The following is a 20,046-nucleotide window of genomic DNA, read 5'->3' on the forward strand; positions in this document are numbered from 1 at the left end:
GTTTGAGTTGCATGCAGTTTTCTTCAAATGCATTCTTTCCTGTGGCCTTTTTCGGGGCGCCCTCAGCGCAGATGTTAAAATGCAACGTGGAATGATTCGTATACTTGCTTACAGCGTACACTAACAATGATCACGCCGCTGTTAATATCTTCTGCTAATTCTCTCTCCCCCCCTCCCCCCCCCCCCCCCCCCCCCGAGACGTCAAGGTATGCATCGCATATACTCACAATAGAAAAACATGAACTTCCAATAGTGTTTGCCTTGTCAGTGGGTTGGAAATTAACAATAATAGCATTCTTCGTCTTTCATAAGTAGTAATAAGGGCAGCTAGGGGGCGTTGCCCAAGCCCGGGGGAAGAGTTCCATCACTAAAAATTAGATTTTAACCGAGGTTTCGATCTCCTATAATTACTAACCTCAAGACCTCGGCCGCCGCATTTAAAAAAACTTCATCCATTGCAAACTGCATCGAGCTTCTATGCATTCAAGTGGAAATAAGCCTCCGTTGCCAACAGTAAGTGCTCTGTGTATTTAGCGATTGAAATGTACCCATTCACTCGAAACAGAAAGGAGTAAAAAGGGGAGTAAGCTGTCCGCTAGCGCACTCCCTTGTATAAAAGGGTGCGTGCTAGAGGGCAACTCAGTCCCCTTTTACTCCCATATAGGCACACTCGCGTTTAGAGTGTACAGCGTGCTTAAAAGGAAGAGAACTAGAGAACAGTTTACTCCTTTTTTTTACTCCCTTATAGAGTAATTTATGTTTACAGTGTACATATAGGGCAACCTTATCATCACTGTTCCCGGCGCACCTAGCTGGGTGATGCATGCGTTCATTGAGCAGCTGATCAAATCTGAGATTCCTGTTGCGGTGCACTACGCCGCCGGTGGCGGCCACGCTCTTTGCCACCAAGAAATGTGTCGCTCATGCGGCTATATCGCTCCAGAACGCAGGTTGGGAGAACATCGTGCATTCCCATCGCAAGGGCTCATATCGACGGCTTCTTCCAGAAATACTCTCGCCGCAGCGGGGCGGCGATCTCTCAGCCGTTTATTTCAGCGCCTCGTCGACACGGGAAGTTCAACCAGCCGCGCCTTACACTCACACCAGCTCTGATGTGGCCCCTGGCACGCTTCCATCAGCGCTGCTTGCGCCTCTAGTTCTGTGCACTAGTTTCAAGCTTTCAGGCTGCTTGACCCAGTCACAGGAAAGCGATATGAGGCATCCAAATACAGTAGCACGAATCACTTTGCTGCTTCGCAAGGTCTCAAAGTCTGCGACTCAGTAATTCACTTCTTTGTCGTCTTTGGGAGAATTAGCTTAAGAATCTTTGCGACTGAAGATTCCACCCACAAGGCGGTCGGGATCCAGAATTCGTCTGCGTTGGCGTGGATCGCTCGCTATACAGGCTTCCCCGCATTTACTCCCTCTGCACGGAATTAACGAAAAGGCATACACGCACACACGAAGCGCCCTCACTCTCCAGCGGGATGCTTCGCCTTGGTGCTCACACACAAAGCGGCTGGCTCACCGCTGGCAACAGGGAAGGGATCCAGCCTGCTCTAAGCTACGGCCTCCGCGGGACTTGCATACCTATACCTCACGTCTAAGCTCTTTACATTGTTTGAGCAACATCCATTACGCCCCCTCCCCTTTAAAAAAAAAAAAGTCGAAGGCGAGAATTAAATTGCTACAGGTAGCTGAGCATATTTTCATACTCGCACGCATAATGAATCACGTGCGGTCACCGGAGAACCGTGTGGTTTCATGCAGCATACAATGGTACGCGTTCTAACTCAGACGGCACAGTGGTGGATAGGAACAAGGAACGCTTCTCAGATCTCGTTTTCACACGCTAAAAACTTTTTTGTAAGATAACAAAACTGGCGGAAAACATATACGTGCGCTTCGTGCTATATGCCGAGCAGGGGCTGAATAGAGAGCAGCAGCATTTGACTTCGGGCAGGCCGGGAAAATTACATATCATAAATAAGGAACTTTTCGTAGAGATATACCACGCTAATAGATATTCTTGGGGATCAGCTCTTTTGATTTTCTAAGGCCTGCATGCGTACATATGAATGCGGCCATGCCGTACTGTGAGTTTTCGTATTAATTGTTGCCACACGCGGTTAACGGTACGCTGCATATTACGTTTAGTTTTGCGCAGGTTTACAAACGTACGATCTTTTCACATCTGGCCGGATACTTAGGACATGCCATATGCATATCAGTAACCTCCACTCGATAGCCCTTAATAGTGAAGTATACACTTTCGAACAAACTAAGTGAGCACGCCGCTGCGCACATGAGTAGCACGCGAATATTAATCCTTTCCAAGCGCCTGCGATAGCTACGTAAGCAAGCAGGAAAGCCCACAAGTGAAGGGAAAGAGCTGCCTGTTATGGCATACATGACGTATGTCATTTTTAAATTTGTAGTTATTCACCAATGGGAGATTAATAAAAGCGGAAGAAAAAACAACCACATGCCGTTTAGACAAAAACCAGAATGCATATGATGCACGTTCAGTATCCATATCGAGAGTGGATGGTCAACGTCGGCTCAGTTATGCAAGAACTTATTGACGTATGCAAGAGGCAGGCACAAATTTGATTAAGAGGTCTTAGAAAAAAGGTGCTTCCATTCGCGTTTGCGGTTTTGAACTAGACTGACAATGCTTGAAGAAAGAGTAATTGCGAATTAAACACGTCAGCCGAATTCAGTACCTGCACCTTGGCACTTTCGGAGCGATTATAGAGGCTTCCATAAAGTCTACTAAATGTTCTGATCAGCTCTGACAAGAAAGATGCAGGAAACGGCTTACAGCAGAACTTTTCCAGCCGGAAGAGCACGGCGCTTCAGCAGTGCTTTGAATGAGCTCCTCCCGCAACTGTGCGCTCCTCACAGGCGGACAGCACGCTTATTTCGGGGAGTTTATTTTGGTTCCGTGCCCCTCCCCGAACATTCTCCGCCCGTGTTACTCAGCTTCGGCTTTCTTGCTGAAGGTTGCGAGGGCGGCGAGGGTGCGCGACACTTTGGTCATGTGGCAGCAAGAGACGAATGGCAACACAGTAACCAGTAACCGACGGCGATAGTGCGTGTTTCTGCTCGGTTGACTGCCTACGCTAAACTAACACCGTTTCTCCGACCGTGAAGGTCTCGGTGGACGATTTTCGAGGTATTGAATTGTCGTATTTTGTTGTTAATTGATGCAAAAACATGAAAGCCGCTCTGCCGTAGCTACGTGTCGCGCATTCGTACACGAGGACATTCAAAAAACGCGCCGGTTCTTGTAACGCGGAGCACGTCGCCTCGTCAAAAGAGTGCGTCCTGCGATGTGGAATGCAAACTACACGCTCACCTTTTTACGTTTTACATTCGGCAGAGCCTCACAAGCTCCTCTGCTCGCAGCAGTTGATAGCAAGTTCGTTACCGTTGTTGCTAAGCATATATATCTATTATCGTACGGCATCGACGAATCGCACAAGCGCACGTAGTGGACTTTGTGAACTTCAAAGGCGGCGCCGGCGGACGGTGCCTACGTAACGACGATGCGCCCGCCCAGCAGCTTCGTTCAGAGCGTATCCATAATCCGTGCAATACGATTCGACGGGTGGCTGCTGCTGCTAGAATTTTAATTTTGAAAGTACCCGTTCTTTTGTAGCGGCGCTGGAGTAGCTGACTCTTTGATGAACGTGCCTTCTAGCGCTATTGGTGTAGTGGCAGTAGAGACTGAGGGTAGCGCCAACGTAGCAGTGACGGTTGTTCGCGAGCAGACGAAAACGAACATCTTTTCCAGAGGCTCATCGCTGCCACCGATGGGGAGTCCTGTGAGGCTTCTGCTTTATGCTGGAGGCATTTTCTTGTCGTATTTCTACTACGGAGTGTTACACGAAGAAATGTAAGTCTATTTTTTCGTCTACCTGTATCTAGCCCAGCGGAAACGTGCTTGTTACTCGTGATGCTCCAACCTGCGGAGATGATTGGAGACAAATGCCGGCATATGTCAGCATGGAAGCACACGACTGCTCTCTCGTGTGCGTTTATGTAACGCGCTAACGTCGAGTGTTTCCATTCAATTTCGTTGCTGACATATGTGTACGCGTGCGAGTTGAAGCTTGTGTAGCCGCGTTTACGTCATTGTGCAGCTGATTGACGTACATCCACGTGTAATTAGCCTGCTCATCTGATATCTAAATCGCTTTTCGTTCTTTTTCTCGTAGAACCAGGACGAAGTATGGGCCGAAGAAAGAGACGTTCGTTTACGCACAGTCGCTGCTTTTCTTTTCATGCATCATGAATGCCTTGTTTGCAAAGCTGAGTAAGTACGCGGTTTTGGTTTCTTATGCTTGTCAAGTTATCGCACTAGTGAATCTGTTAATTGTTGATGGATAATAAATCATACAAAATCGAGACTCAGTGGCCTAACAATACTTTTGTTTTACTTCCGATCATTGTTATCTTTCCTACATATGTGATTCTCATCATAAAAGGCAAGCAGAATGTCTCACAGAAGCATTTTCGTTTTTGGAGTTAGCGGCTGAAAGGTTAGTAAGTGAACTTTGTAGCATTTGACATTATGGGAGTGTATAGAAGATCGTACGTCCCTCATAGCCTGAATCGCTTTGGGACATTGATCCCCATAAAGCAAACCAAACATGTACGTACGGACGATGGGATGACTAGTTCCAACTGCTTCATTTATCAAAACCGTCTTGCAAGAACATTTTTGCAGTCTAGTTGGTGCATAGTTTTTTTTTGGTTTTTTGGACTTAGCGCTGTGTCCAGTCTCTTTCATTTCTGTTGCCTCTGTCATTCTGCACTAGCAGTCTGGAAAAAGTATTACAACCATGTCCATGTTTTCTGTGCTGTAGTGATTTTGACTGTGCACCTACTAGCATGATCAGTCATCCTTGTCAAATTTGTGGTATTGAATATCAACTGTGACTTTATTGTCAGTTTCACGAACAAATTGCTGCACCTTGCTGTACTATATTGTTTCTTCTTTCCTGCAGTCTGTATGTTTAACATGCCTGACATAAAGCTTGAAATTCGTTTGCCTGCCAACATAAACAGTGCATGAAAATATATTTTGTGATTTTCTGATTGAATACGTCTTTTGCTAAATCAGCTGCTGCTATTTGCCCTGCCTCGAATCGATGCACTGTTCTCTGTTCTAGTGCTGTCAACCTTTTTGAAGCAAGGTGCTGATACAACAAGGAGGTCCTACTACATGATATCAGCCTTCACTTATCTTGGTGCCATGCTTGCTAGCACAATCTCCTTGCAGTTTGTCAACTACACCACGCAGGTAAGGAACACTCTTGAAGCTCATCTGCTATACTGGCATATGCTTAGTGCAGCAAGTGAGGGCCAAACAGACGTGGGCAGTAGTGAGTCAGGTAATCAAATGAGATTAGTAAGTTAGCTGGCACAGGACAGTACTGACTGAAGATCAGGAGCTTTGTCCTGGCATGCAGAGAATGATTGCAGAGTTTGGTGGGGGTGAACAGGGGTGAAAAGTGCACGGTCTAGCATATTCTTGGTCAGTGCATTTGTGCTCCCAAGGGTGTTGCCGGGGAAAAGGCACACATATTTTGTGGTGTGTTAGTGGCCTCCTTATTTCACTCCCCCGCAGCACCCATTCCAAAATGAAAAAGGCCACCTCACACTCGTACAGTCATACAGTACTGTCAGTGGAACCTGTTTCATTGAATGAAAGCATCATTTTGTTTTGTAATGTTCATGTGTTAATTCCGCAGAATTGCATGTGGACTGCTGTATGGTCATTACGTGAAAAGTGTTTGTGTTTGATGATAGGCTCTTGCTACGAAAAGTATTGCATATTGGACTGTTCCCTGATTGCTGCATCACTTGAGTGATTTGTTCTAAAAATTTTAAGCTGTTGTGAATGTGATCAAAAGTTGAACAATACTATCTAGTCAGGTTTGAACTTACAGCCATGTTCACGTGCTGAACTGTATGCATGGTACTGTATGTAGAAGGGTAGCCAGTGATTCTCTCAGATTCACCTTGTTAAAGGCAAAGAGTTGCCCATTCAGAAGGAATATGGAGTCAAGCTCCTGTTGGGCCAATGCAAGGAGGCTTAAGAGGGCTTTCATGTTATTTTTCTCACCACATTGCCGCTGCCATGCTGTGTGATGAATCAGTGGTCAATGGCTCGATGTGGTATGCGCCGCCCAGGAGCTTCGTTCAAAGCGTATCCGTAATCCGTGCAATACGATTCGACGGGTAGCTGCTGTTGGTAGAACTTTAATTTTGAAAGTAACTTTTTGACAACTAGTGGCCAATTCTGGATGCTTGCTTGCTGCACCAGAGTTGGTTGCTGCACAAGTGTTATGTGTGGTCATAAACTGATCCAGCAAAGCTGTGCATGCAGTTTCTGTCCGAATTTGTTGTAATCAGATGTTCCATGTAAAATGAATTTGAAGTTTCTATTGAGTATTTCTTGAAATTGTATTCATTTGTAACTTATCTTGCGTTAAATCCTTTGTTTTCATAATTCCTGCTATTTGGCAATAGAGACTTGTCGAGCATTTAACAGTTAATGAAACATTACTTAATTACAGAATTTGCTGGCTTAAGGTGCAAAAAAACAGTCACTAGCTGACACCTCCATTTTTGTCACACCTTCCTGATCACCCCGAGTTGCCCGACTTTTCTTGTTTTTCATGATTGCCTGTTCTACAACTCTCATGGTGGCCATAGAACCACACAAACAAGGGTTGTGTGTCCCATGTGCTCCAAAATGTTTTTCATGCTCTGCTTATGGTTGTTGTGGACGTTATTCTTGATTTTTTTTTTTCAGGTGGTCGGCAAATCATGCAAACCCATTCCTGTGATGGTTCTCGGTGTGCTGGTCGGTGGCAAGCGGTATGCCCTGTCCAAGTACCTCTCCATTCTTGTGGTAGTGCTGGGAGTGGCGCTCTTCATCTACAAGGACGGCAAAGCCTCAGCTCAAACTTCTTCCCAAGGGATCCTGGGAAAAGGAGAGCTCTTGCTGGTGTGTAGCATATCCTTATGGTGGTGCCGCTGCAGCTACCATCGGTGCCTTACTTATCCTCATGGGGGTTGGAAAAATCAAAACTGTGATATGTTCTTAAGAGCCGCTTCACTTTTCTCAGCTTTACATTATAGTCAAGACACAGTGAGGCAGAACAAAACTCCTGTGTGCATTAACCCTTTATAAGGCACAAGCTCTGTGCATGTCTCACATGCATACAAATGGCAAAATTGCACTCAGTATGTCTCCGGGAATTGAATGCCATCACTTTCAACCCATTTTGACTACTGGTTTTGAAAAAAGGGGGCAGACAGTTGTACCAATGAGTTTGTAAAAGGACCTTAGATGTGGTGCGTATCCGTACTTGAGTCATTTGGACTTGCAAGGCAGCTTGCATTAGAATTTAAAATTACTTAAAAAAGTGTTATGAGGCAGTTGAATGATCAGAAAGGCTCAAGAGCTAAAAACTTTTTCAAAAATATTTTGTCCCACCAAGATGGGTCTCATTAAATCATACACCCGTGCTTGTAAAAACACACACGACACCAAGGTGGCCCGTTAGGGAAATATAAAAACGCATTGGATTTTTTTATAGTTCGGTAGCATTCAAAAATATGGTCTGTAGGTGCACCATTTTTGTTTGCCATCATTTGAAGCAGGTAGAACATATATGCCCTGCAGACCTACAGTGAGCTAATTTGTTTGTAACAGCAGTCATTTTAAAGCACTGATAAGTTTCAAGTGCAATGACTGCTTTTTCCTATTTTGAACTGCAATAAGAGAGGTCATGCTGGTGGTACAGCTAAAAGTGAAGAATCTGTTGTTAGTTTGCACATACTTCTTTTTGTTTATCTCTGTTTTAGCATGTTTTACTTCGTGTTTTAAGTAATGTTGTCCAGGAACAGTGCATGCTCTTGGAGCCATGTACAACTAAGTAGCCTGAGTCGTTGCATTGCTAGTAGCTTCCACTTCTGTCAGCACTGCCATGTTCATCAACAGTGCCAGCTTCAATATATATTCTCATTATAGGTTGTGCAACCCGGAGTTTTTGCACAATATTTTAGAGTGTGGCATTCATTTTCTCCATGCTGCTGAACTTGGCACTGAAGCTGCTGCCACCTAGTGTTCCCAGCACAAGCATCCCTACAGTGCTCTGAGAACTCTCCCATTGATTTCAATTATTCTATATCTGTAGCACTACTTATTACAAGGAGTAAGTTAAGAGCCTTGCGTTTTTGACAAAATTAGCATCGCTCCCATATCGTGAATGTACTCTTAGCGTCGAATGAAATGCAAACAAGACAGGTGAAATGGGAGCAGCATAAACAAGTACATTTTACTCAAAATAGACTGGCCATTAGTGCGTTTAGGCCATGCTAAATTGTTTCTTCTGCAACGGCTAATAATTTTGTGTTCATAACATTGTCCTGTTCATGTTATGGGTTGACGCTTTTGGCACATCCAGGAGAAAATGAAAAAAAAAAGGTTTTGCATATCACATAAACAGCAATCTGGGCATCTGTGCATGTTTGAGAAAGCAGCAAAAACACAGCATAGGAAGTGCACCAATAGGCCTAGGGTTGCTAGAAAATTAACTGGAAGAACTTTCAGAGTAGTGCAGAAGTCCTTGCTCTGTTTGCAGCATTAAGCAGCAGTAGCTTAGTTCAGTGTTATTGTGAAAAATATTGCAGTGCCTGTAATGTGACTGCTGCTACTCTCCAATTCAAAAGTGTTGCATTAAACGTGTGTAATTGTGCTATGCTATACTCTCTAACAACATATGGCATGTCTACAACAGAGGTGTGTCAACTAGCACATTTTGCAATTGCGTTGTTAAGGTGTAAATAATTTTAGTCTTCTGAAAGTAATTTGCTGTAACTTGCTGTAACTACAAAACCAAAGTGAGTGAACACAGGAATACAGGTTACTTTTAGACATAAAATCAAACTTATGCCTATTTGCAGATGGCTGCATCATTTACAGTCCCATCCTCGGCTCTTGACAATTCCACTACCCTTTAGCAGGACATAGGCTGTATCACAATGTAGTGTGATGAACGGCATGTGCCTTTTGGTCTGAACAAATATAAATCTATGTCATTTTCTTGCTACAGTTATGCAATTTGTGACATTTATTTTATTAATTCAAGCTTTCTGATTATCACATAATTTTGTAAATACTTGGGAGTCAGCATAATGTCATCGATACTATGTACTACACACATTCATACCATCTAGTCTAACGCTTCATGCGCATTGATTCATATCTGAACCAGTCTAAAATCTACATCATTTGAAGTAAAAATGCTAGTATACATAATGTTTGTCTCCTTAAAACAGGAATGCATGTCATCCATCGTGCATCATTCACAAGCATCATTCACAAGCATATCTTGCATTAGACCTTGAAACAACTCAAAACTGCACGCACCACTCATTTCATCACATCGCTACATATATGCAAAATACTAGTGTCACTATATATCAGGAACAGTACCTTGACATCCTCTTAACTGTTGCAATCCACTGCGCTTGTTCATGACTGTGCCATTTTTATTTTTTTATCGTTCACCCCTGATAACAAACTTCTTTCCGCCTAAACCACAGCACACCATTATGCTCATTAATGCCTGCACTTCTGGCATGTAGAGCAGTTTTTTTCCTAATGCTGTAACTATTCGGAATAGTCTTTCTGAAAACGTGCACGCATGCACTAGCCACCATGCATTCCACGGTAAACTGTGTAGTCATTTTGATTAACCTCACAAAACCAGGTTTCGATGCTGCTCTTAGCCAACCTCAGAATTGTAAATCTCATTGTAATGGTATGCTGCCAGTTGTACCCTATTTTATTTTAAAACTCCGACTGTCTGCTTTTACACGTGCTGTATTGTTTTCATGCCCCCTGCTGCTGCTTCCTCTGTATGTTTTCTTTTCTTTTTGTTCAAATAACACTCCAGCTTGAAGTTACTCTCTCTTCTGTATTGCCTTTCGGCTTTTAAAGCCCCTGCTCAGTACGTACTACTTATCTGCTCGCAACTCGGATGCACACTGTCCACGTGTCTGCACTTTGAAAAGATAAGTGGCAGGGATTGTGTCGTGTCAGCAGAAAAGCCTGCCATACGACGCTGCCATCGGCATGCACTTCACGTGTCTGTTTCGCCACTCCACTTCATCATAGGAGGCTGAACAACTGCTCAGCTGTAGCTCGCATGATTACTGAATAGTAGGAGAGCTGTGCACAGTTGAGAGTGGCCACCACCTGTATTAAGCATTTTCCTTTGTTGTCGTATTTCCACACGCACAAAAAAATTGGCTGAGGTTCAATCCGGCTGAACGTAGTAGACGAGCGAAAGCAAAGCTGGAGGTATATATAGCAAAGAATTGTGTGATGTCATTGCTACATCGTCGCATGATGTCACCTCTAAAGGTCACGGTCAAAGGTCAAGTGACCACTGGTCATCGGTCAAGTGGTTGCTGGTCAACTGTGACCATACCATACAGGCATATCATGGCTGTGCGCAAGAAGACACATAGTAATAGTATATTGTTAGTCTTGGGCGTGTGTGCTTGGTTTGACCATGGTTGGGCTTCAAGATCAAACGCACAAAGCCAGGTGAAATGGAGTTGTACCTTGAGTAGTAGCGGTTTGGTTCTAAAAAGAATTCAGCAGGTTGATCTATATATTGAGGAAAGGCAGGATACAGCACTTAGAATATGGACATAGGAGGAGACAAGTGACAGTACAGTTATTTGTCTTCTTCTTATGAGTCCTTGTTCTATATACTGTATCCTGATTTTTTCTTTTTCAGTCATTGTTAGCCAGTCAGCCTGACTGATCCCTCTTCTTACTTTGATGTATCTCTTACTAGTTCAAAGTGCTTACCGCATACGTTGTGCAATGTGTTTTATAAAGTCTGTATAGTTATGGCCCTTCATTTTCGGGTAAAACCCAGTTTCGTTCGATTCTTTCACCTTTAAAAAAACTTCTTAAGAGTCTGATTAAACACAATTTCTACTCAGAAATACAACTGAAAGCACTGCACAGAAACTAGCGGATGTCTTTTACGCATTCTAGAAAGATGCTTTTGCCTAATTGATTATCTCCATGCTTTGTTAACTCTTGTTTTCCACGGCATTGGCTTAATCTGACATTAAGTTCGGAAAGTTTATCTTAGAAGCTCTGGGCTAGAACAAAGGTATTTACTGGTCTTATTGGCATCCTTATACTAAAGACGTCCTGCACCTAGGCTGTCATGCATTTTGAGTGCTGAAGTGAATATTTTCGCCCGGCATGGTAGCACTCCATATGGGAAGAGTAATTTATGTGATGAAATAATTGTAACAAATGAGAAAAAAGAGATATCTAATTCCGTAAAAGTTTCTTTGTGCAACCTGCCATTTCTAGATTCTTTCTGAAAACAAAGAGCAGAAAATGGAGCATTGTATGTCCTGTACAAAAATGAGCACTAGTAATGAAATATTTCTGTTTGGAGAAATAACCCGACAAAAACCCTAACTATGGAACATTTTTTCAGTAGCCTGATTTGCATGCGAATCTGAGCTAAAAAAAAAAATAGGGCCTAATTTTTACTTCCCAAATTTCGAAAATACCTAAAAACGAAAAGCTGTATGTATAGCATAGCAAAATGGCCAGACTATGTCATGCATGTAGACGTGCCACGAATCCCCCAAGAATCTTATTTGTTGCTAGTAGTGTGGTTTAGAAAAATGTTATGAAATAGTAAGAATATTAACCATTTTTGTTATGAGTATGCTTTAATCTATTTTATCAACTTAAACCTCTTTGAAAGACTATTAAGCTTGGATATTATTGCGCTACCAACAAAACTTTAAAAGTAATGATGAAAGTGATTTCATATTGATGAATATTGAATGAGTGTTGGATTCAACATACATTTGACAGAATGTGCTGAATATGCCCTTGCTTTTTATTCTTTGTCCTCATCTCATATGGTTCTCATCATGCAATGACTACCTGCCCAAAGCAAATTCAAGTGACAAAAGGAAAATCGTGCTGCTTTCATAGCTTATACATATTGTGAAAGAAGTCCTGGCCGAGACGGCAAGACGTCTGCGGAAGGCTAGACCGAGACGGCAGGACGGCCGTGTCCGGTGTTTATTCCAAAAGCGAACTCGGGCGCGAGCCACCGGCGCATGCCACAGGCACAGCCACGGCATGATGTTGGTATGTACAAGAGAAAGATGATCCTTGGAAGGCTCACACAATCTGCCCGGGGGGTCGGAAGCGGCCATCCTGGCCGCTCCTAAGCAACCGATGGTTCGCGGCGTACAAACGGTTTCAAACGGAAAACGTGGACAATTTCAGTACCACGGTGGCGTCGATCGGCTGGGGGAACAACAGGTGTAACACTGTAGTTCACGGGGGAAGTGCGATTGATGACCCTGTAGGGACCAAGGTAGCAGTGGAGAAATTTGTCACCAAGGCCAGGGATGCGCAGTGGTGTGAAAAGGAGTACTTCGTCAGCTGGTCGGAAAGAGACCACATGATGAGTAGAATCGTAGCGACTTTTGCGGTCTTCCTGGCAGGCTGCAGTGTTGAGGCGAGCAAGGTGACAGCATCTGGCCACACGGGATACGAACTGGGCAAGTACTGATGTGGAGGTATATTCGGGCGTATAGAAGAAAGAACTGTCCAGAATTGTGGTGGGAGGACGGCCGTAAACGAGGAAGAACGGAGAGTAACTGGTAGTCTGCTGTATTGCTGTATTATAGGCGGAAGTGACAAACGGTATAATAGTGTCCCAATTTCGATGATTGTGTGACGTACATGGAGATCATATCGGATAGAGTCCGATGAAAACGCTCAGTTATACCGTTGGTCTGGGGATAGTAGCTTGAGGTTGTCTTATGAAGGGTGGATGATGCGCGAAAAACTTCGGCAACGACGGTCGATAAGGTCTTCCCGCGGTCACTGAGGAGCACCCGGGGAGCACCATGCCGCAAAACAATAGATTGCAAAAAGAAATTTGCAACCTCTTGAGCCGAGCTAGTGGGCACGGGTGGTGTCTCGGCGTATCGCGTAAGGTGGTCAACAGCTGTGATGACCCAATGGTTACCTCGATCGGAGAGAGGCAGGGGACCATATAAGTCAATGCCGACGACTTCGAATGGCGTGGCGGGACAGGGAAGGGGTTGTAGGAGGCCAGCGGGTGCAGAAGTCGGTCGTTTGCGAAGTTGACACGGGAGGCAGGAAGCGACGTATTTTGCAACGCTAGAGGATAGGCCAGGCCAAAAGAAACGTCTCTTCACGTGGTCGTATGTTTTGTGGAAACCTTGGTGACCGGCAGTAGCGTCATCGTGGAGAGCCGCTAGGAAATGGGAGCGAAGCACCCGCGGCATGACTGGGACCCAGCGGGTTCCATCGGGGCAATACACGTAGCGACGTAGGATGCCATCTTCGAGCTTGAAGTTGCGTAGCTGTCGGCGGAGCCGGGTGTTGGGTGGTTTTGAAGCGCCGGTAAGGTGGTCGATGATGGGACGGCAGTAGGCGTCAGCGAGTTGCTTCGAGCGGAAATCGTGTTTGTGGTCGGAGTCGTCAAAAGAAACTGCTGTGATGTGCGTCGAAGAGGGTGGGCTCTGGTCAGAGGAGGAATGGCAATGCGTAGAGAAACAGCAGGCTGCGTCCGAAAGTGGGCAGCGAGAAAGCGCGCCAGCGTCCTGGTGTTGCGACCCGATTTATAAAGGATGTCGAAGTGGTACTCCTGGATGCGCAGAATCCAATGGCCAAGTCGGCCTGTCAAGTTCTTTATGAAAGACAACCAGCAAAAAGCATGGTGATTGGTCACAACAGTGAAATGGCGACCGTACAAGTAAGGGCGGAATTTTTGGACTGCCCAGACGACTGCTAAACATTCCTGCTCGGTAATGGTGTAATTTTTCTCTGCTGGAGTGAGGGTCCGGCTGGCGAACGCAATCACTTTCTCACTCGAAGTTGCGTCGCGCTGCAGAAGTACACCACCGAGATCGTGACCACTGGCATCAGTATGCAGGATGGTTGGAGCCGCGCCACTGAAGTGGCCAAGGACAGGGTCTGATGTGAGGGCGTGCTTGAGTTTTGTAAAAGCAGTGTCGCACTTGTCAATCCACACGAAAGTGCTGTGCGCTTTAAGTAGTTCATGAAGATGAAGGGGAGCAGCAATAGTTGCGAAACTTCTAATAAAACCCTGGAAATAGGACGCCAGGCCGAGAAAGCTGCGCAAATCTGCAGTCCGTTGAGGACGAGGAAAGTGCAGGACCGCGATGATTTTGTCAGGGTCTGGACGAATGCCGTCGTGGCTAACGAGATGGCCCAAAATTTTAATTTCCTTCTGTGCAAAGTGGCACTTCTTGGTGTTCAGCTGAAGGCCCGCTGAAGCGAGGCACGTGAGAATCTCACTCAGGCGCGTGAGATGATCTTGAAAAGTTGAAGATAAGATAACAATGTCATCCAAGTAGCACAAGCAGGTTCTCCGCTTCAGGCCACGAAGTACAGTATCGATCATTCTTTCAAATGTGGCCGGGGCGTTACAGAGGCCGAAGGGCATAACATTAAATTCGTAAAGTTCATCGGGAGTTGCGAAAGCAGTTTTTTCTTTGTCGGCTTCGTGCATAGGTATTTGCCAATAACCCGAGCGTAGGTCCAAGGTGGAGAAATATTCGGCGCCTTGAAGGCAGTCAAGGGCGTCATCAATGCGAGGCATCGGGTAGACATCTTTGCGGGTAATTTTGTTGAGCGCACGGTAGTCAACACAAAATCGTACTGAGCCGTCTTTTTTTTAACCAACACTACCGGTGAGGACCATGGGCTTGTTGACGGACGAATAATATCGCGGTGTAGCAAATCATGGATATTTTCTTCAGTGACTTTGCGTTCGGAGAGAGAAACCCGATAAGGCCGTCGCCGTACGATCGAGTTCCCTTCGGTAAATATGCGGTGTTGTGCAACAGTAGTCTGTCCCAGTGGTGGGGAAGTTGCATCAAAAATGGCTTGGTGACTGCGAAGCAATGTGAGCAATTCTTGACGTTGATGCGGCGTGAGGTTCGGATTAATTGTCTTTGATAGAACAGTAGGAGAGACGTCGGACGAAGCAGGTTGCTGATGTAGAGGGGCAGTGAGCGCCATCACAGACGTAGGTTGAGCATCTAATAGGCAAGGGATGGAAGTTCCTTCGGGCAGCACGAGGGAATCGTGGGAAGTGTTCTTGGCTGCTACGATCGCTAAGCCGCTGCAGAACCGGACAGGACTTGATGGGAAGGCGATCCCACGCGCAAAATGACGATGAGACGGTGCGATGAGTACATCCCCATCAGTGATGCGGTCGGAAACAACGATAAGCAGTTGTTCGCACTGAGGAGTCAAAACTGTATCAGCTGCGGCAGTGAGGGAATGATGGCGGTCGGAAGAGTCACATGAAAAATCACTGTCGATCATATGGATGACACGGTCGCCACAAGAAATTAATGCTGAAGCTGTTGACAAGAAATCTCATCCCAAAATCATCAGATGCGCACAAGGTGAGAGTACAGCAAACTGCACGTGGTGGCGGACACCGTCAATAACAACTCGCACAGTGCACTTCGCGGAAGGGCGCAGAGTGACATCATTTGCTCCACGAAGTTCAGGCCCATCATATGGTGTCGTCATTTTCCGCAAACGGCAGCACAAATCAGCGTGAATAACCGAAATTGCAGCCCCTGTATCAATCAAAGCTTCGACAGGTAGTCCTTCCGCTAAAACAGAAATCATATTGAACGGCCGATCTGGAGGACTTTTAGTGATTTCGAAAAGTGCAGTTTCACTTCCGGAAACTGCATCGCCTAGTTTTCCGAGTGACGGACAGGGAGAGCTGTTGTGGGTCGGAGTGGGGACACGGAACGGCGATATGGAGATGGGGAGCGGCGTCAGGAAACATGGGCCCCACTATGTGCAGACGAGGGTGGCGGCGGCGGAGAGAATCGGCGAAGCGGGCTGAAAGAAGGCCGACGTTGATAATAGGAAGAAGAAGGTAGCTTACTCTCGAAGGCGGCGTAACCATGGCGCTCGTCCTGAAGGCGTCGACGACAAAAGCGGGAGATATGTCCTTTAATTCCACAGTAGTAGCACACTGGGCGGGCGGGGCGCCGAGCTGCGTAATAGGATGGCGCAGCTGGAGGAGTCGCCATTGCATTGATGTGGTTGTATGTTGGGGCCGGTCGAGGCAGGTGGTCAAAGGGAGGGGAAGATGCAGCTACTTGAGCATAGGTCGGTGCTGGGCGGGGAGCAGGTGGTTAAGGTGCGATAAGGTGGGTGAGTGTTGCCGACTCCTCTTTGATGATGTTACGAAGTCCAGCGTCATTAGAAGGCGCGGGAGAATGATCGCACCCATGGCGGCAGAAAGGGCCGAGGACTTGGAGCTCTTCGCGGATGGTCGCTCGAATGAGGATTCGCAGATCGAGGTCCGCAGAGGTCAAGGCCGTAGCAAGGCCGGGGTGTGCGAGGCAGGGTAGCAGCGGGAGGACTGCAGCTGGTCGAGGCGTTGGCAGGTGGTAATGATTGAATCGACACTTGAAGGATTTTGAGCAATTAGGGTGTTAAAAGCCACAGAATTGATTCCTTTCAGAACATGGTGGACGTGGTCAGTTTCCGGCATAGTGGGACTAAAACGACGGCAAAGGGCAAGTACGTACTCGATGTAAGACGCATAGGATTCATCAGGACCTTGAAAGCGGGAAGCGAGCTTGGTCTTGGTGACCTCAGTCCGAACAGCCTGGTCGGCAAAGTACTGACGGAATTGCTGTTTGAAGGTGGACCAGTTAGTGGTATGGGGTTCACGATTGATGAACCAGTTTCTGGCGACCTCAATGAGGTAGAAAGAAATGTTGAGAAATTTTAAAGCGTCATCCCACCGGTTGTAGGCACTGCAGCGTTTATAGGTGTCGAGCCAGTCATCCACGTCTTCGTCACGACGACCAGCGAACATCGGCGGGTCGCGTTGTCGGAAGGGCGCGGTCGAAGGGGGCGTTGCAGGTGAGGCCGAGGTAGAGGGTCCGGCGGGGTCGGGGTTGTCTTCGGTTGGCATGACGATAGTGGGAGGTGCACAACGGCGACCGGAACGCAGCTCCAGCGAGAGGCAGGGTGCAAGGCAGCAAGGGGATCGAGTTTCACCTCCACCACTTGTGAAGGAAGGCCAGGCCGAGACGGCAAGACGTCTGTGGAAGGCTAGACCGAGACGGCAAGACGGCCGTGCCCGTTGTTTATTCCAAAAGCGAACTAGGGCGCGAGCCACCGGCGCGTGCCACAGGCGCAGCCACGGGATGATGATGGTATGTACAAGAGAAGGAAGATGATCCCTGGAAGGCTCACAATATTAATGTGCTAAGGTTTCATGGTATGAAGCGTGCATTATGCTTGTTTTGGCATTTGAAAAATATGGAGGCAGACGTAATGGAGTGACAGAAACAATGGTCGCAGTGTCAGCATAGTATATGATTTACATAATGTTTGGGTAGTATTGCTAATCTCCATTGAGCCACATTGTCATCATGTTATTCAGCTTTTGACTTGGCAGTGCGTATCATGGCCATGTGCATTTTGCATTGTACAGTCCCAGCCATAATATTACGGAGCACGCTTCGGTGATTCGAACTCTCGCCACACCTTATAACGAAAACTAGGAGGTACTTCTTACCCAGCTTAGCACACGTCACTGGCGCGGTTACGTATCAACAGAAGACACTCATATCTCCTCTACAGAACATGTGAAAAAATTTTCAAACGCTGAGACATGCTCCGTGATATTTTGGCAGCACATGTACTCTGTTTGGAAAAAATACAGTGTGCCCCATGCTTTCATTATTTCACATTAAAAGAAGATGCGTGTGATATGCCGTCAATTCTTGTGTGTGTTCACTTTATCGGAACAGACTGCTTAACTTAGTTTTTCTCCATGCAGCTTGTTTCACTGGCACTGGATGGCTTGACGGGGGCTGTGCAGGAACGTATGAAGTCAGAACACCAAACAAAGTCTGGTCACATGATGCTCATGACAAATTTGTGGTCAATTGTTTATCTATTTGGAGGTGAGTACAGGAAAAATAATCTTGTAGTCAGTATAGCTGTGCAAAGTGGTTACAAAAAATAACTGGAATTACTGGCACCGTCATATGTGCCAGTACTAAGTGCTATTGCGCTATGTTATGTCACCTGCTTGATGTTCTACTGTCCGTGTCTATTTCAGCTCAACTGTTTACATGGGAGTTCTTGGATTTTATGGCATTTGTTCAAAGGTACCCAGCCCTAGTTCCAAACATGCTACTCTTTGCTGTAACAGGGGCACTAGGACAGGTGGGTATCAAGTTTGATATCATATCGTAGTGTACATAAAGTATCAGTGTCAAAGTACCTATATATTTTTAGGTGGTGCAGCATTAGGAATGCAGTGAAAGGTCAGACATGGACAACTGTTTGTTGAGCACCAGTGTCTCGAACTGTTCCTATTTACGTTGCCAATATATACGTGAAAGGCAGCGTTGTTTTCACTTAGTGGCAGTTACTTAGCTGGTCTAACAGGCATCACGTGCCACGAATGGTTTTGTATAGCTGGCTTTAAAAAAGAAAAAGGGAAGTGAGTTAGTAATTTTGTTATGTGCTGTTCCCGAAAGCACAGTCCCACGAAGTATGTAGAGTGAAATGTGGGGCTATGCACTGCAGTACTTGCTGGGAAATGCTACCATTTTGTACTGAAATGAATAACAGACTCCAGGAAAATAGTGTATACTTTAGATGTAAAGAGATATAGCACCATGACCACCAGAATCTATGCATAGGTGCTGCAATATTGAAATGTTTTGACCATTCATGTACTTTATAAGCAGAGGCCCAAACTTCCTTTTGACCGTATTGCAATAGAAATGTTGTGCAAATTTCTTCTCGCTTTCAGATTCTAATCTTCAGAACAGTGAGCGAATTTGGACCGCTGCCATGCTCAGTAGTGACGACGACGAGAAAGTTTTTTACAGTACTTGGATCTGTGATAATTTTTAACAATCCTCTTGGCACACGGCAGTGGGTTGGTGTTGTGCTGGTTTTTTCAGGTATGTACCGAAATTCGTGTTTGGCTTTAGCTTTAAACCAAGATACAGGGCGCACTTGTACATTATCATTTTATATCAGACTTATCTGCATTTGCAGCGCATGTGCTTAGTACTTGGGACATGCTCCAATCTTTTTTGTTTCTTAGTGTGCAAGTTGCGTGACATTAGGCAGGATTTACGGTACGAGACAATAGTGAAAGTTACCTAGGGTAGGAATATTTCCTACACCGTGGTATATTGAGTGCATTAAGTGGTTCAGGTAATGCTGTATTGAGTTTGCATATTGGTAGCTAGCACCTGCTCTTCTGCTGTGAATGTTTTGGCTTATAGCAATCCCATGCTGTGCATAGATTCTGGCACAAAGCGTTCGCAGTTCTAACATGTAGTGCTAAGCTTTGCACGTCTCTCTAATGTAACATTTAATGTAACATTGTTTTTACTTTCTTGTTCAGAAACAAACCTCATCATGCAATCACTTGTCTATTAGGGCTCTAAGAGCTGCATATCATAAGTGCTTATGAATAATGTTAGCACAAATTTAAGGCTTTTTGTTCTGAATTTAATATAACACTGGGTTGACCAATCTCAGCTGCTTGCATATGTCATCTGAATCGTGTTTGTATTGGTTTCTCTTTTTTCAGGCCTGATGGCTGATGCTTACTTTGGAAAGACAAGCAAAGCAAAAAAGTAAATCTCACAAAGAGCTGTAACAAGACTTGCTCATCAAATGAACTAAGGTCTTGATCATCTCATCGGAGTGTTTGTAAATAATAGCACCCACATATTTAAAAAAAAAGGGAATGCATTTTTGTGTGGAAAGCACTCTTGCTACTCCACACTAAGGAGTGTTATTTATGCTCTTAAAATAAACACTTTACAGAAAAAAAAACTTTTGTCTGTTATGTCAGAAATAGGGGTGTGCAAATA

General features: G+C 45.4%; 2 protein-coding genes across 4 annotated transcripts in view; one reads left to right on the forward strand and one right to left on the reverse strand.

Annotated features, from left to right (window-relative positions):
* The window catches only part of LOC144093646 (sarcoplasmic calcium-binding proteins I, III, and IV-like), a 17,819-nt gene extending 14,327 nt beyond the window's left edge, over positions 1–3,492 (reverse strand). The window contains exon 1 of one of the 2 annotated variants that reach the window (XM_077627231.1): positions 3,362–3,492. The gene's annotated coding sequence lies outside the window, so the exon portion shown is untranslated. Of the gene's footprint in view, positions 1–2,824; positions 2,960–3,361 lie in introns of those variants that run through there. The other variant, XM_077627230.1, reaches the window with a different exon arrangement.
* meigo (Solute carrier family 35 member B1 homolog meigo) lies at positions 3,042–20,008 on the forward strand. 2 transcript variants are annotated; one of them, XM_077627229.1, is made up of 9 exons: positions 3,042–3,178; positions 3,800–3,901; positions 4,224–4,321; positions 5,181–5,311; positions 6,830–7,024; positions 17,979–18,105; positions 18,264–18,370; positions 18,966–19,119; positions 19,761–20,008. In XM_077627229.1, exons 2-9 carry the CDS (start codon positions 3,819–3,821, stop codon positions 19,808–19,810), a joined length of 945 nt encoding a protein of 314 aa, XP_077483355.1. In that variant the 5' UTR covers positions 3,042–3,178; positions 3,800–3,818; the 3' UTR covers positions 19,811–20,008. The 2 variants fall into 2 exon arrangements, with proteins under 2 accessions (XP_077483355.1, XP_077483354.1); XM_077627228.1 differs by lacking the exon at positions 3,042–3,178 and having other exon boundaries at positions 3,550–3,901.
* Positions 20,009–20,046: the final 38 nt, after the last annotated feature.

This window comes from Amblyomma americanum, chromosome 6 (assembly GCF_052857255.1).
Source record: "Amblyomma americanum isolate KBUSLIRL-KWMA chromosome 6, ASM5285725v1, whole genome shotgun sequence".
NCBI lineage: Eukaryota > Metazoa > Arthropoda > Arachnida > Ixodida > Ixodidae > Amblyomma > Amblyomma americanum.